This window comes from Equus quagga, chromosome 11 (genome assembly GCF_021613505.1).
Source record: "Equus quagga isolate Etosha38 chromosome 11, UCLA_HA_Equagga_1.0, whole genome shotgun sequence".
Lineage (NCBI taxonomy): Eukaryota > Metazoa > Chordata > Mammalia > Perissodactyla > Equidae > Equus > Equus quagga.
The window spans coordinates 108,103,195-108,118,757 of record NC_060277.1 but is presented as its reverse complement, the minus strand read 5'-3'; the positions used below and the strand labels follow the sequence as shown (position 1 = coordinate 108,118,757).

The window sequence follows — 15,563 nt, the reverse complement described above, 5'->3', positions numbered from 1 at the left end:
CTGAAGTCACAGGTGTTGCAAAACTATTGGCTAAAGATTCACTTTATGCTTAACATAACCCCTAACAGCAGGGGCCACATTCCACCATTGAAACTGGAAGGACTGGTGTGGCTTAGAAACAAATGAGCAGAGGCACCTTTAGAAGAAATAATGCAGTAGTATTTATTTAGCAAGAGATAGATATGTTCCCATGTTATTTAGTCATACTAGAGAGCCAGCCAAGTTTGAATAATGAAGGTGTAGACGAGTCTTCTTCCTCACTGACAAGCTGTCTGAACAAGGAGCCAGGCTGCATCGGGTCATCTGCTCGGGAGAGTGCCGGGGGGACCGCCTGCCATTGCATGTAGAGGAAAGTGCCTTAGAGTCCACCCGAACCCTCCTGCCTGCTCACACCCCCCACCCCAGCCCACCCCACCCCACTCGGAGTCCACACAGCACACACAAGCAGATCCGAGAAGCATGGCTAGCTCTAGAAAGGCGACTTTGCTCCTTGTCGAGATTTGAAAAGGACATAGGGGACAGAATGAGATTTTATTATATGACAGAAGTAAAATTTGAAGATGAGGACTATCATAGGAAAAGGGTAAATGTGTACCTCTTTTCCATGGTTTGTTCCACCAAGATGGATAGAATTTAAAGGTCAGTTACTTGAAGTAGAAATTCAGAGTGGGGGGCGAAGTTACAGCACAGGCCCATGCTTACAGAGTGGATGGTTTGTGCCCGAACCACTGGTTTTCACTACCATCTCCCAAGTTTTAAAACCAGATGTTTGCCGAGGATTTTGGATCTTAATGGGTTTGATGGCAGGGAATATGGAAAAGATGCGTTGCTAATATTTTGTCTAACAATAAAGCAAACGACAACTAAATGCTGTAGGAAGACAAGCTGTTTGAGCTCTCAAACACTGTACACAACACAATTCAGAAATACCCAGGAGGACTCCTGCAGGCTTATGGATGGCAGCCTACTGAAACAAAACGTGTATTAACAAGAAAATGTAAAACTTGAGAAAGCAAATTTCCTTTTACTTCCCACCCAGCTAAAAGAAATGGAAGACGAAACCATTACCAAAACAAAAGTTTTTTCCCAAGTAAGTACAATCATAGTGCTGGGTTGGCAGTTAGCTCTTTTACCCTATTAAAAACCAGAAATAACTCCATCCTGTCCTGCGTATTTTCTACAGCCTTGGCAGCCTGAGACACATTTCTATTATGCGGCTACTTGATAGTGTAAATGGGCATCTTTTAAAACTTCTATTAGCTCAAGCTAGTAAAACCTTGTACTTCTATACTGCGCTGCCATTAAAAGCATTAGTGCACTGTGTCATTCGGTTCTTCATCACTTATTCAAAGGGCTGCTGACCGGGCGGTTTGGTGGGAGATGGGGACAAGATCAACGGGGACGAACCTCTTGCTCTCTGCACTAACCTGGGCTTTGGTTTCGATGCTTCTGCTGGTTGATTTGGTCTTTCGGGTGCTTGTCATGCTCAGTGGAAGAAGTCCGAACCTACAAAACAAGATGAAGGAATTTCGGTTGCACGCACAGGAAGATTTGGGGCCCAGCAGACGCGTCCTGGCATTGTTACCTGATCTGACTCGATGCCAGTGGCAGGATGTTATGGGGTTCTTGGGAGTTGAATGTACTGCTCCTAGGGGTGAACTGATTCTCTGGGCCAGTAACCAGTCCAAACAGAACCTGTCAGGCAGAAAGGGAGCACGTGACATGCTGGGTTTTTATCGTCCAGTTAGAAAATCACTTCTCTGTTGGGACTCAGTCGCACTGTTGCTAACCATCCTTTTGGGGAATGTTCTTTTGAGTGCGTTAATGCTTCAAAACTGCTGTTAACCACTGCCCACGGGTCAGAAGCTCAGAGTCAAATAGCTCTTGTTTTCACTCCTCTTTCTCAGGCCTTGATAAAACCCTAACGCTCCTTATCTGCAACGAAAGGGGCAGGTGGTGGTGACCTCCTCTAATCCTCTTCCACCCCTTAAACTAAACTCGGCTATTTGCGTCCTGCCCCCTCCCAACATTGCCTCCTGGAGGAGTGAGTGCTGGAGCGGGTTTATTTTTTCATTTGAGCCTGTGGCACTTCATTCACAGTGAGCATGGCTTCCAACTGACTTACAGAAGTTCGTTGCACCAGGCGATTAAGGTTGCTATTGAGATGTGGTGTGAAAACATCCAGGTCAAACGGGTCAATGAGGCCTTCCAGGTAGTCAGCCACTTTCTCAAATCTGAAAAAAGGATTAGGATGATGATTCTCCACATTTTTAGGACAAAAACCAATGTTATGGTATTTTAATGCCATAGAAATCCTAGAAACTGGATTTCTTCTTCATGCCGACCACATGTCACTGATTATCGTGATTATCAGGAGTTGTGACCTGGTGTGATGTCTAAGTCCATTCCCTCCTGCTGTTTCCAGGGAGGGCACTAAAGGCTCAAAGTAAACCCAACAGTTGGCAGGCTGAGTGAGAAGAGGGAGGAATGAGATTCCACCTACCACACTTGACCATGGCATTTATCCAGCAGGTGGCCGTTATTTATCTTGCTGGTAATACAGGCACTTGCTGCTGAAAACAAACACCACTGATGTGCAGTGAGAAGCCAACTCCTAGCTGGCTTCCCAGAAGGGCTGTGTGCACTTGGAAGAGGCCAGCGGAAGAGCCGGCGCAGGGCAGCTACCTGGAGTCCTGCTTGCTGCGGCCGCTCTTCACCTCTTCGCCCTTGGCGGTCAGAACGATGTTGAGATAACGCAGATCATAAAGCAGCTGCAGTGCCCGATTCTGGGTCATTGGAAACGCACCTTCCTTCTGCAAATGAATTTCCCGTCCCCGCCCATTAGGGGTGACGGCTTGTTATGTCAGCATAACAAACGGCTTCGTGTTTTAGTTGAGTTACACCTTGTTATTTCAGAAGCAGAAGGTTTTCATACTCTCATGGCCAGCTGACTCTCACAACAACAACAAAAATAAGTTACGTTACAAACTGGGTCTTAAACAAAACTAAAAACCTAACAGGTGGGAAGAGACCCTGCCCGTAAAAAAGAAAGGCCTCAGGTACTGTAGATGGTTTTTGTTTTTTGGGGTTTTTTTGGGGGGTGGGTCTCGCCCTGAGCTAACATCTGTGCCAATCTTCCTCTATTTTGTATGTGGGTCACCACCATAGCATGGCTGCCCCTGAGTGGTGTAGGTCCACGCCCAGGACCCAAACCAAGGCCGCTAAAGCGGCACGTGCCAAACTTGACCACTAGGCATGGGGCCAGCCCCAAATAGATGGTTATTTTAAAGAAAAAAACTTCTGGCATGAAGAAGAGGCATTTTGAGGTAGCTCAGGAGAGATGACCTATCTGAATTCTTTCCAAAATCAGGAGTCGGGCCTGTCTTAAAAATATTACTGGGGGCCAGCCCGGTGGTGTAGTGGTTAAGTTTGCAGGCTCTACTTTGGTGGCCCGGGGTTCGCAGGTTCGCATCCCGGGTGCAGATGAATAACGAGTACACACCACTCATCAAGCCATGCTGTGGCGGCATCCCACATACAAAATAGAGGAAGACTGGCACAGATGTTAGTTCAGCGACAATCTTCCTCACCAAAAAATTAAAATAAAAAAAAAAAGTTATTGATGAAATGGAATATACACCAAGGGCAGAATGCCTCACAGCAGGGGAGAGGAGTGGAGGGCTGGGGGCCAGTCCTCCCGTAACAGTCCCTCGTGTCCATGCGCTGGGCTCTGCCACTGCCCCAGCTTCCGCACAGCCCCCTGAGCAGTTTATCTACGTGAGCACATGGGGTCCTGAGGACACAGATCAGCGGTCTGCCAGCCCTGCCCTGAGCGTGTGGCCGTGCTGGAGTTGGAAACCAGGCCTCTAACCCCAGCGTTCAGCCTTTCCACCTGGACGGGACTGCATTCTCATGAAGACCCGCTTGACCCTTGCGAAGAGCTGGAAGCCACTACTAACTAGCCAGGCAGGCGGAGTGAGCCTTAACACCTGGAATCCTTGACGTGAACTGCCCAGACCCAAGAAAAAGTTAAGGTTTTTATTTCTGTTTTTAATGGAAAAAAATTCAAACGCCTACCTTCATCTGTTTTTCTTCTGGAAGTTTCTCATAGGCAGCTACTATTTGAAGCATACAGCTTTTCAGCATCTCCTGCAGTGTCACCTTTGGCAAGGCATGGCCTCCAACCCGATTAATTTCCTGGCATAAGCTAAACAGGAAGGACTGTACGTACCAGGATGGCTGGAAAAACAAAGGAATGTCAAGTCGCCAACTTACGCCATTGAATGAGACGTGGTGAGAGTGGGTCCATTTATCCTTATCAGGCAAACACACCGGACCCTGACCTCTCCAGTCAGCCCCTGTTACAGCACACAGTTACAGACAAGTGACATTTGCTGTCCTTCCCTCGGTGGCCTTGGCCTGACCTGGCAGGTGGCACTGTGTCTTACTGCTGTTGCTGTTTTCCCTTTGGGGTAAGTGGTTCTCTAATCAGCACAGAGCCCGTGGTACAACAGGAAAGAATCATTGACTGACTTCTCGAACAGTCAGTCATTTACTTGGCCCTACATCCACTTTGCCCCCACAAGAGAGTTACACATATTACCTGCAGCTCTTCCTCAGAAGCTGCATGCTGCGGCATTTTCTAGTCTTTTTCCTTCCCACAGAGCAGGTGCCCATTTCAGCCACGGGCTCGCTAACGGTGGCACTTGCCTACCTGGACAGGGAGTCGGATCTTGGATGTGATGCTGTTGCCAGACTCTGCTTCCTCCTGAATTTCTAGTTCATCCCAGCTGGTGGCCGTAGCCAGCACTGAGCCAGCATCATCTAAAAGTAATGACTGGGCAAATCCATGAGCCAAAACCTGGTAACAAAAGGCAAATATCCAGAGAGGCCACTCAGATCCCTTGTGTAGAGTTTATTTCAAACTCCTAGAGTAGTCCTGAGACCAGCTTCTGCTGCCTAGAGCGTGTGTGGGATGGTGCATGGTAAGCGTCACTCTTCTTTGGGCTAATTACTGATATCAGCAATAGGAATTTTTTTGCTAACTCTACATATCTCAGGGGCTATCTCTTGGGGCCAGCCGGTGGCGTAGTGGTTAAATTCATGTGCTCCACTTCAGCAGCCCAGAGTTTGCATGTTTGGATCCTGGGCGCAGACCTACACACCACTCATCAAGCCATGCTATGGCGGCATTCTCTATGTACAAAATAGAGGAAGACCGGCACAGATGTTAGCTCAGCAACAATCTTCCTCAAGCAAAAAGAGGAAGACTGGCAACAGATGTTAGCTCAGAGCCAATCTTCCTCACCGCCCCCCCCCCCAAAAAAGGCAGGGACTATCTGTTAAGACACTAGTGGAGATTAGAAAGAATATGATATTGAGGTTGACGGGCAGGAAATATAGACCCTTGTCCAGGGAGAAGGTCTTTCATTCTCATCAGATGGAAGGAAAAAAAAAAATCAGGTTTTCTGTCTATAAAATCCAGGCTAAAAATGAATGGAAAAGTTTTTACATTTGAGCTCTCTGGCAGAGATAAGTCAGAATAACTGTATGAAATAATTTTTATTCCCTTACTATTAGAAGACTTTATTGAGGTTGGCCAGCTTGGAATATGATAAAGGGAGACAAAGCCGGCACTCCCTGGTGAGCAGGGAGAGAGAACGTTTCCACGCCCCTCACCTTCACAACCGCTGAGCTCCAGATCCGGTAGCCTACCACACTCTGCTGGAGGAGGAGTTCCTTTACTTCCTGCCACTTGGCCTGTGTAGGAATTATTTCCTGAGTTTTCCCCTTTCCCTGTTTTTTCAGAGCCCTAGAATCCCTTGCTGGTTTCTCGGAGCTCCCCGATTTTCCCAAGATGCACTCCTTCAGATGGGGACACAGTTCTCCCAGGGACTGGCAGAGTCTGGCCATGAACAGGACTGCGTGCAGCTTGACACCACTGAGGACGTCCTGCTGCCCTTGCACAATGTCTTCAATGCTCTGCAGCTCCACCCGGATGCAGTCCGTGATGTGCTGGATGCACGCCACCGAGTGGGTCTGCAGCATGTCCTGCACGGTCCCAGCATCCGCGTACCTGTCAAAGGCACAGCTCCTCGCTTGCGAGGGGGAGACATCCTTAGAAAGTGACGAGTCACCAGAGGGAAGGTAAGCCATGAGGTCCTCCAATTTAACCTTCAGGTTAGAATCAAGGGCAGAACAGAAGTTCTGGACACATGGGCTCACAGCCTGAGCCTTCATGGAGAGCCCACTACCAGCCAGCTGACCCCGGTTTGCCACGTTGACCCAGGCGGCGTCAGGAGGCAGGTCACTGGGGCTCTCGGACCAGAGGAAGAGAGCCATGTTATGCTCAAAGTGGATGTGCTTATTTGGGGTGGCGTTGCTGGTGCTGCTTTCCAGTTCCTGCAGAGCTGAAACGAGGAGCTCTCTGGAACTAGCGGAGATGGAGTCGAAGCCTTCTTTCGTCAGAGTCTAAAAGAGAATAAGAAAACAGCTCCCGTCACAATGCCTTTCAGGACATCTCGAAACAAGAGCACCAAGTGGCAGTCTATCCTAGCATTCCGAATGTCCTCCACCACGCTCAGAAAGACGACACGGTGTTGGCAGAGAACAAAGTCATCGCTGGTGGACACGCACACGTTCCTGACCAACGGACAGAGGCCTGGTCTCCTTTTCAGCACTAGAGTCTGCATCTCTGTTCACTGCTATGATTCGTTCATCCAGAAGAGCCACCCCAGGAGGAAGTCAGCAGGGAAAGAACACACTTAGGAGATGACAGGAGTCTCCCCAGACAGTCAAAGAGGACACGAGGACTGGCCACGAGAGCTGGACTGTGTGACTCCCAGCTCACCTGCAATCGGTCAAGGAAGAGCCGCTGCATCAGGTCCTCCCAGAACAGGAGGGGCTTCTCCAGGAGCCGCCGGCACACCACGGTCCAGCTGTGGGCGGTGGACTCCATGTTAAGAAGCTCCCACATGGTGTCCCGGATGCCTGCGAGAGCCTTCATGCTCTTCACGTACTTAAGCAGGTTGGTGATCCCGTTTTTAATGTCTTCATTACACCTGCAACAAAATCGATCTCCCTGGGCCCCATGAGATGCGTGGTTTTTTCACACCTTTATTAAGAAAAGCAGCAGCACTCCATTTGAAAACCTCTTACCTGGGTCCCAAGATATAAATATATTTATCTGAGAGCATTTATAAACATATATAAACACAGCATTTCCAGCTGGATTGGCAGGTGGGGCCTGTAGCCCTTTCCCCAGGCCCACCCTTGCTTCCCTGAGACATCTAGAAGGAAGTCCAGAGCCCCAGAGAACGGCTTCAAAAACCAATGCCATAAGAAAAGTTGAGGAGTGGCAGAAGTCTTACACAGAGAGAATTTAGAATCCTTTACATAATATTTTGACAGACAAATTCCTCCCTGGTTCTCCCAGAGCAGGGGCTAACCCGCCACGAAGGCAGTGACAGGTGTCTGAGTGAGTGGCCTGCACGACCCCGTGGGAAGCAGGCTGAGCCTCATCTGGAACACCACGCTCCCCCTCATCCCTCACTGGCCCTTGCACGGCCATACTGGTGCGTGGACGGGTCCCCAGCCTCGGGAAGGCCTGGCCACCTACACATGGATCCACTTCTGCAGCGTGTCCCGCAGGTACTCCTGGCTGATGGGGTGTGCGAGGGTGCGGAGCGCCGGCTGGAACTCCACCACGGACGCTGGCAGGTGTTTGAACCAGCCGCAGAGCTTCATCTCCTCTTGCAGAACACTGATGCCCTTTCCTAAAGAGAAGGCCAGTTGAGGAATCATCAGGCTGTCCTTCGAACAGCATAGTAAAGAAGGGACCCAGAAGGAATTCCCAAAGATCACTTAGCCTGCCTCTGGGCACGCCAGACTGGACCTCTGAAATAGGGGGAAAAAGAAAGTACAGAATATTTTTCCCAGGGCCTCCCTCAGCAGAGAGTGTGGCAGCTTCCCTCCAGCTCTGGTCATCTTATTGGTTGAGAAGAAAGCAAAGGACAGGGAGGAAAGGAATGGGGGGAAAAAAGAGAGAGACAGAGAATGGAGTCTGTGCAGTCCTTGACATTTGACACGTAGCACGTCAGTTGTCAGAAAACAAAAGGTGATGGTTTCCCGGCCTCCCCATTCTCCTACCGCCCCTGGGGATCCCAGGAGAGAACCAATGACCAGGCATCCTGACCATGAGCTGTGGTGGCTCCTCGGAGGCGACCTCTCGAGAAGGGCACGGGCCCCGCCGTGCGACTCTGGGAGGCCCATTCCTTGTATTCTGTGCACGAGCACCCTCTGGACTTTGAAGCCCAGGGGTCCTTCTGAGGGCCCTTGAACTTGTTTTCCATGACAAAGTCACCAACACTCACCTCTCATGAGAGGCAAAGAGCATTAAATGGAAGCACTGAGAGGGAAACCAGGCACAAGGAAGTGGCCACCTCGCTGAAAGATAAAGCAAGGCAGAGACGAGACTAGTTAACGCACGTCTCTCTGAAAATGACCACGTGGCCCGAGCACATTCCTCTCCTTCCCTCTGCCTGTGGCTGTGTCCCTCCGCCTGACCTTTGCGTCCTGGAGCATCCTGAGGCACAGTCCCCTGTCCTCCTCCCTTCTTAGTGAACATGTCATCCATGCCCACAGCTGCAAACAACGGCCGCGTGCAGAGGCCTGTGTCTCCGCCACACCCGTCCTGCGTGCCAGACCCACTGGCGCCTGCCCGCTCCACATTTCCACTCCAAGGTCTCAGTCGTCTCCACTGGAATTTTCACAAGTGAACTCATCATCAGCCCTTTCAAACTAGCTCCTTTTCTCGGAAACTTCAACACTTCCCTGCCACTCTCTCCACAGCCAGCCCAGCGCCAAATCTCCTCCTCCTAAACACATGTCCAAGTTGTCCACTCAGCTCCATCTCTACTGCCCCCTGGTCTGTCACCTGGGTCACGGCGACAGCCTCCTAAGTGAGCTGTCAGCGTCCACTCCAGCCCCATGGGGAGCCACTGCCACACAAAAGCCAATTGCACTTAATTCCACCTGGGATAAATGCTACTAAGTAAAAGTATGGGATGTGTGGGAACGGATAACAGAAGGACCACCAGGGCTAGAATGTTCTAGAAGGCTATCCATTGTTCTCTGGATAAAGTTAAAACTCTCCAGCCTGGTCCACATGGCTGCATCATTTGGTCACATCTGACAGACCGGCCACGTCTCTTCTCATGCTGCTCTTCCCCTCACCCAATACCCCTCAGCCTCATCTGCTTTCTTTCAGTTTCTCAAATACACTAATATCTTCCTTGCCTCAGGACATTTGCACATCCTCCTCCCTTTCCTGGAGCTCTCTCATCCTTGCCTTCTTTGCCCGACTAACTCCTACTCAACCTTCAGGTTTCAGTTCAAATGTCCCTTCTCCAGGGAAGTCTTTTCTGATCTTGGTGAGGTCCCTCCATTCAATGCTCCCAAGTCAACTTGTATTTTGCCTTTGTAGCAATGACCAACATTGATATTAAGCAGATATTTGTGTATCTGTGAGTTCAATATCTGCCTCTACCACTAGCCTATGACCCTCGAAGTTGGGGTCCATACTTGTCCAGTTCACAGCTGTATCCCCAGAGCCTGGCACAGAAGCTGGCAGATGGTAGATGCTCAGTAAATATTACCTGAATGAACCAGAAAATAAAAAGGGTGGCTAAGAGCTCACCGGTAGGATGCTGGCCTGTGATGGTCTCCAGAGTCGAGAAGAGCAGGCCACATGGCAGGGATGGATCTGGCAGCAGGCCTTCCGGCAAAGTGTAGAAAAGGGCATGAGCTTGGTTCAAAGTAGTGGCCAGTAACTCCACTAGTGAGCAAATCTGAGCCTTGATACCAGCACCTAAGAGAAGAAACCAGCCTCTTTTAAACAATTTACTAAAGTCAAAAACAGAGAACGCTTTGGATGCTTGTCTCCCTCAGCTCATCTTTCTCTATTCACATGTTTAAGGACCAAATTTTGGGAAAAAGCCACACCCACCATGGTGTGGCTGGCTGAGAAGTTTCTGAATAGCTGCCTTTCTGGCCAACAGGAAGTCGGCGAGGGCCTGGCGAGGAGAACTCTCTTCTAAGAGCATCACAGAGCACAGGGCCTCAGCGACAGCTTGGTCAGACACGGCTTGGCACTTGAGCAGCATCTTGCTTTCATGCAGAATGGTTGACCTAGAGAGATGATGACAGAGGTCAGCAGGGAATTTTCCACATCCTGGGAGAAGAAACTTGGTATAACAGGGAAGAAGACATTCCATAACATTGTGGTGAAGTGTGGCCATCACCAGGGAAGGTCTTTGTGCTGGATCCACTTACCGGAAGTGGCTGGCAGCTGCCACCTGCCGGATGAGTATGGGGAATCGGGAGAGGACGGGGCTGCATTGGGAACCAGAAGAATCCAGCTGGAGCAGATTGTGAAGGTGACAGCAGAGCAGGTAGAGCTGTGTGGCGTGGAGATACTGCGAGGCCTCCATCGAGCTCCAGATCTTCTCAGGAATTTCTAAGAGGAGCTTGATCTGGGCAGCCATGCTGTAGAACTTCTCCTGGGATGGCTGCTGCGGCTGCAGGGAAAGGCACAGAACTAAGTCAGAACAAACAAAGGCAAGGTCAGCATTTGGCAGGCTTGGGAGAAACCTGGCGTTATTCTAGGGCACAAAGCTTTCCTTAAGCCTGATTCACTGCCACTCAGCCAGGCATCAAAGTTCAGTGTAGTCAAATTGCTTGAGTCAGGAGTGCTGTACAACCCCATTGGTTTTTCCTATCAGTTGCGTGCGCCCTTGCTCAGCCCCATGGAGAGGCAAACTTCATCTGGTCACCTCACAGTCTGGTTACCCGTGACCCTCGTAAGGTCCCAAGGGCACAGAGCCCTAGGGACCACCACTCAGGCTAGCTTTCTCCTTCCCTTTTCTCATGAGCAGCCGTCCTACATCTTCTCCTGCTTCTTGGAGCGCATCACGGACTTCTTTGCTGGCTGTTTCTCTTCAGCAACCGTCCACCAAATCTTTATCCGGTTCAGCCCTCATGCCTCTACTCATCTCAGTCTGTCCTCTTACTTCAGGATGCTCTTCGCTCAGATATTACCTCTCAGCAGAACACTACTATCACATCATTATTTTTAGTCCTCACCATTCCCTGAATCTCATTTGAGCCTTTTCTGCTGCTACCTGGCAAGTTTGACTGCCATTCCATAATCAGTATACGTAACATTAAATTCATCTCCCTATCAAAAATTTTAGATCTCTTATCTCTCTCTGTATCTCGGCATATACCACCACCATGCTCCCAAATTCCCAGGAAATTCATGTCCTTCCGATGGTTCTGTGACTTTCTCACTACCTAGCTACCATCTGCTATCACTTCCATGAACCTAACGCAGGTCATCATCTCACACTTAGATTAATCCCAAAACATCTCATCTGTGCTGTGTTCATTCTCTACCCACCCATCTATCCTTTTCCTTTGCTGTCACATTAACCTTCTTCAAAGGCCATTTAGGTCACATCTTTGCTCAGTTCTTAAAGGCTCCTCACTGCTTGTATCTAAGCCTAGTGGTCGAGGACTTCCTGTTCTTCCCCCACTTTCTTCCAGGGCCCTCGAATCCCTTGGTTCTTGTGTGTGTCGGGGCAGGGTTGGGGGGGTGGGGGTGCAGGTGTGATTGCATCCTCCAGGAAACATCTGGCAATATCTGGAGACATTTTTATTATCACAACAGGGGCGGAGGGCACTACTGGCTTCTAGTGGGCAGAGGCCAGGGATTCTTGTAAACATCCTACAATGCGCAGGACAACAAAGAACAAACCAGCCCCAAATGTCAACAGCACCAAGGTTGAGGATCTCTGCTTTAATCAAACTGATACCTGGTTTTAAGTGTCTTTACATATCCCAGACCCACAGTCCAATCTCCCCTGTCCAAAAGGCCCCTCTTTACTGAGAAGAGCCCGAGCAGAACGTGACTTCCTTCAGAATTCTTATGGGACGTATACACAATTATTTTGGGAATCAACCGTCCGTTACCCTAAAACGGTTTTCCCTGCTATCTAAATTATTGATATTTTTCTTATCAACTTTCCATGGATTTAATTCCTCGCCTAGATGGTAAGATCCTTCAGAACCAGAATTGGGGGACTTCTGTTTCTTTGTGCCTTGGACACAGAAGGCACTCAAAGTTTTGTGAGTTTGACTGAAAATAAATCAGATATAACAACTATAAAAATAAACACATTTCTAATGTCAGGCACAGTACAAGTTAGCTTTTTAATAAACCTTGAAGCATGACTCAGTTATAGCAACGGCTGGCCACCTACCGTGGGATGCATGCTAAATGCACAGCTTACAGATGGACCAGGTCTGTCATTTTAAAAGTTAGCGAAGTATTTCCAACCTTCTACAGTTCCACTGTGAGAGCCCAGCCTACTGACCTGGATTCTTCTAAAACCCAGGTTGTTTTAAAAAGTTCCAAACTGGAGCTAAATTGTACTTTTGCAATTCCTTCTTCCATGTCGCTGTAAGGTTCTTCTCTCAGGTTTATAAGCACAAATTCCTTGTTCAGCTTTCTCACCCTCCAGGACCTTACACTCTGTCATCCCCAAGTCAACACTCCTTAGGAACACAAAATGCTGCTCCAGTCTAAGGACGTGTTTAGGGCCGCATCCTTCCACATCAGGTCTAACATTAGTTTGGAGGGAAGGGCATTTAGGATATAACCTGATTAGAATAACCTTAGTTCCCTAGAATGAAATGTTCCGCTATTAAAAGACGATCGCTTGATGGCCGGTACTATCCTCTAGCAAAGGGTAGAAAAGTTTTTTGGGATTGCAGGAGTTATTCTTGCAAGTGGGGTGAGGGTGGGGCGAAGGCTGGGATGAGAAATAAACGAGCTGGGGGGAAGGTGTCAACATAAGGGAGAAGAAATCCGTTCTAAGACCATGTCAGGGAATGAGCTGAACTGTGGAGCGAGAGAGATCCCGGTGTTTTCACCGAAAGCAGGAAGGGAGAGCCCAGCGCACCTGCCAATGAGGTGAGGGCATCAGGGCCTGGGAGTCAGGGACGCTCCTGAAGATACGTACGCTGAAGGGCTTTTTGAATGGGGTCAGCAGCCTGTGGGACGGACCCGCCGGAGTGGGAGAGCGGAGGGCACAGGGCGGAGGGCGGGGATCCCGGGTCCGGGACCGCCCCGCGGGTGGGAGAGCTGGGGTCGGGGATCCGGGTTCCCGGACTGAGCCGCCGGAGTGGGAGGGCGAGGGGCAGGGATCCCGGGTCCCGGACTGACCTGCGGGTCCCGCGGCGGCCGGGGCGCGGCCGAGCCGGCCTGGCGGAGACGCGCGCAGTACAGGTCGGTGGCCTTCACGGCGTCCACCAGCCCCTCGGCGCAGCGGCGCATCTGGCCGATGGTGTCGGCCGCCTCGATCAGGTCGCGGTACCGCTCGCCCACCATCTGCCGCAGCTCCTCCTTCTTGTGCTCGATCTCGGCCCGAACCTGGCGCTCCAGCCCGCGGATCTCCTCCGCTCCATGTGTCTCGAAAAGCGCCGCGGGGTCGCGCAGATCCAGCCGCTTCAGCGCGGGGGAGGCGGCCGCGGCCGCCATGGTGGCCCGGTCGGCCGTCGGACAGGTCACTTCCGCCCGGGGCCCCGGGCCGCGGCCATCGTGATTGGGGACGGAAGCGCTTCCGCCCCGCTGGGCGCCATGCTCGTGCCGGGCGGGCGATGGGCGGTGCCGGCCCAGCGCGGCGGCTTTTTAAGGGGACGCTGGGTGACTTAGATCGCAAGGCTGGCCGCCCGTGTGCGGGCCCGGCCTCACGGGGAGCTGAAGGCCCTGCCAGCGCAGGCGGAGCCTCTCCTCGCGGAGTTAATTATCGTGATCAAGCACCGGCCTTGTGATTGTAACGCCGCACCAGGACGCTCGTGTCCCTTACTGGGCCCCTGCCACGACGCGATTGCCCTCTCGGCCGGCCCCCTTCCCTGGACAGCCGCAGCCACCCGGCGTCCTGGGCCGGCTCGGGGCCGGGTGGACGCAGAGCTGCCCGTGGGTGCTGAGTTTGAGTCCGTTTTTTTCACTGGAAAGAGTAACTGCACGGTTGCTCTGAACCGGGACGGAGCGCGGGCGCGGGCTGCCCCTTAAGGGAGTGTGCGCTCGCTGCACTTCTGTTTTTCTTTTGTGGTTGATTCTTTGGGGTTTTCGTCTTTGTTTCAAACTAGTGTTTAACCTCTAACGGCGTTTCCCAGGTATAGCCTTACATTGGCACCAGCCCGGAGAGGAGGGTCGTGGGCAGAGAGAAAAAGAAGGCAATACCTGGGAAAATATAATGCCGGGGGCGGGGGCGGGGGCAGGGGGGGCGTGGCTAACGCTCACTCAGTGGTAAAACTTGGAGAGTGTGGCCTGTTTCTTCTCTGTATTTCCAAGACCCTTCATTTTAAAAGACATTTATTATGGAAGATATACCCATCCTATTTTGGAGAGAATGGTATAATGTGCCCACCCACCAGGTGTTACACTTACCAACTCATGGTTAGTTTTATCTCCTCTATGTCCCTACCCACTTCCTGTCCCACCCACCACCTCCCAGACATGGAAGAATTTCAATCTGTAAGTAAACCATTCGTTTATAATACTCTAGCTTACTTCACAATAGCCTTACAATGTGGGGAATGTTCTCATTTTGCAAATGGGTCACCTGGGACCCTGAGAGGCAAACGGATTTACTCAGTAATAGTATAACTTTCCAAGTCCACAACATTATGTATCTGATATACACATCAGCCCTGCAAGGTAGGTAGGAAAATTATTCCATTCATGACAAAAATCCAGAGAAGCTTATTTATACCTGCCCAAGTCACACAGCTAATATGTGACAGTATCAGCGCTCGGACCTAGAATTTTGAATTGCTGGCTCTTGCCTTTTCTACTTTACCATACAACTGCTCCCATACTCAAAACACTCCCTGGTGGCAGGTCTGCAATTTGCTGTCACTGCAGTCCCGTTCTGTAGGGGACGCTTGTTGGTATTTGGCTGCCCAGCATCTGCAGAATCTCTTTTCTGTATTTGGGGAAGTCACCTCCGTACGGCAAGATCTTTTCCCCTTACAGCTGTCCTGGGGCTGGCCAATAAGACACAACCACCCAGGACTTTCAATGGAGAGCTGGTAATGTCCAGAAGCAGGGACAGTGGAGAGTTCATCTTGCTGGTGGTGGTGGTATCACCCACAACATCCACTGTGCAGGGGAAGCGCCCAGCCAGTGCTGGCAGTGGTGCTGGTGGCAGCTATGGGCGACCACAGTGATGTCCTCACCAGAATCACCCTGCGACATGCTCGCCTGGGTTCTGAGTGTTTAGCTTCCCTTTGTTCCTGTTTGTCCCCTGAGCCTGCTTCCTCAGCTTTCCCAGAGATTCTAGGGGCTGTCCAATATCTTACTGATGAATTTCGTTTCTTTGAAAATCAAAATCCATTTCGCTTGCTTGCCCTGGAGACCCTCACTGACACACACACCTCTGAGTTTCCAGTTCTGTGAGAGTGGGGCTGACGTCTTTCTAACAGCAAGAGGGAGGGAT

General features: G+C 50.7%; 1 protein-coding gene across 4 annotated transcripts; it reads right to left on the bottom strand.

Moving 5' to 3' along the window:
* Window positions 1–137: 137 nt before the first annotated feature.
* COG1 (component of oligomeric golgi complex 1) lies at window positions 138–13,639 on the bottom strand. 4 transcript variants are annotated; one of them, XM_046675276.1, is made up of 15 exons: window positions 13,286–13,639; window positions 10,333–10,577; window positions 10,007–10,188; window positions 9,698–9,868; window positions 7,619–7,775; window positions 6,851–7,061; window positions 5,680–6,471; window positions 4,715–4,861; window positions 4,078–4,239; window positions 2,686–2,813; window positions 2,126–2,234; window positions 1,586–1,695; window positions 1,428–1,506; window positions 931–967; window positions 138–331 (listed from the first exon to the last, which is right to left on the bottom strand). In XM_046675276.1, the coding sequence occupies exons 1-14, from the start codon at window positions 13,598–13,600 to the stop codon at window positions 965–967; spliced, it is 2,811 nt and encodes a 936-aa protein (XP_046531232.1). In that variant the 5' UTR covers window positions 13,601–13,639; the 3' UTR covers window positions 138–331; window positions 931–964. The 4 variants fall into 4 exon arrangements, with proteins under 4 accessions (XP_046531232.1, XP_046531231.1, XP_046531229.1 ...); XM_046675275.1 differs by having other exon boundaries at window positions 931–964; XM_046675273.1 differs by lacking the exon at window positions 931–967.
* Between the last annotated feature and the right edge of the window lie 1,924 nt (window positions 13,640–15,563).

Bases quoted from the DNA above. Each gene is read 5' to 3' on its own strand.
- COG1 (XM_046675273.1), bottom strand. From the start codon at position 13,600: ATGGCGGCCGCGGCCGCCTCCCCCGCGCTGAAGCGGCTGGATCTGCGC. The intron at 7,776-9,697 runs GTGAGCTCTTAG...CCTTCTCTTTAG, and splicing joins CACAGGCCAGCATCCTACCG to GAAAGGGCATCAGTGTTCTG. The intron at 4,862-5,679 runs GTGAGGGGCGTG...TTTTGTTACCAG, and splicing joins GGAGCTCAGCGGTTGTGAAG to GTTTTGGCTCATGGATTTGC.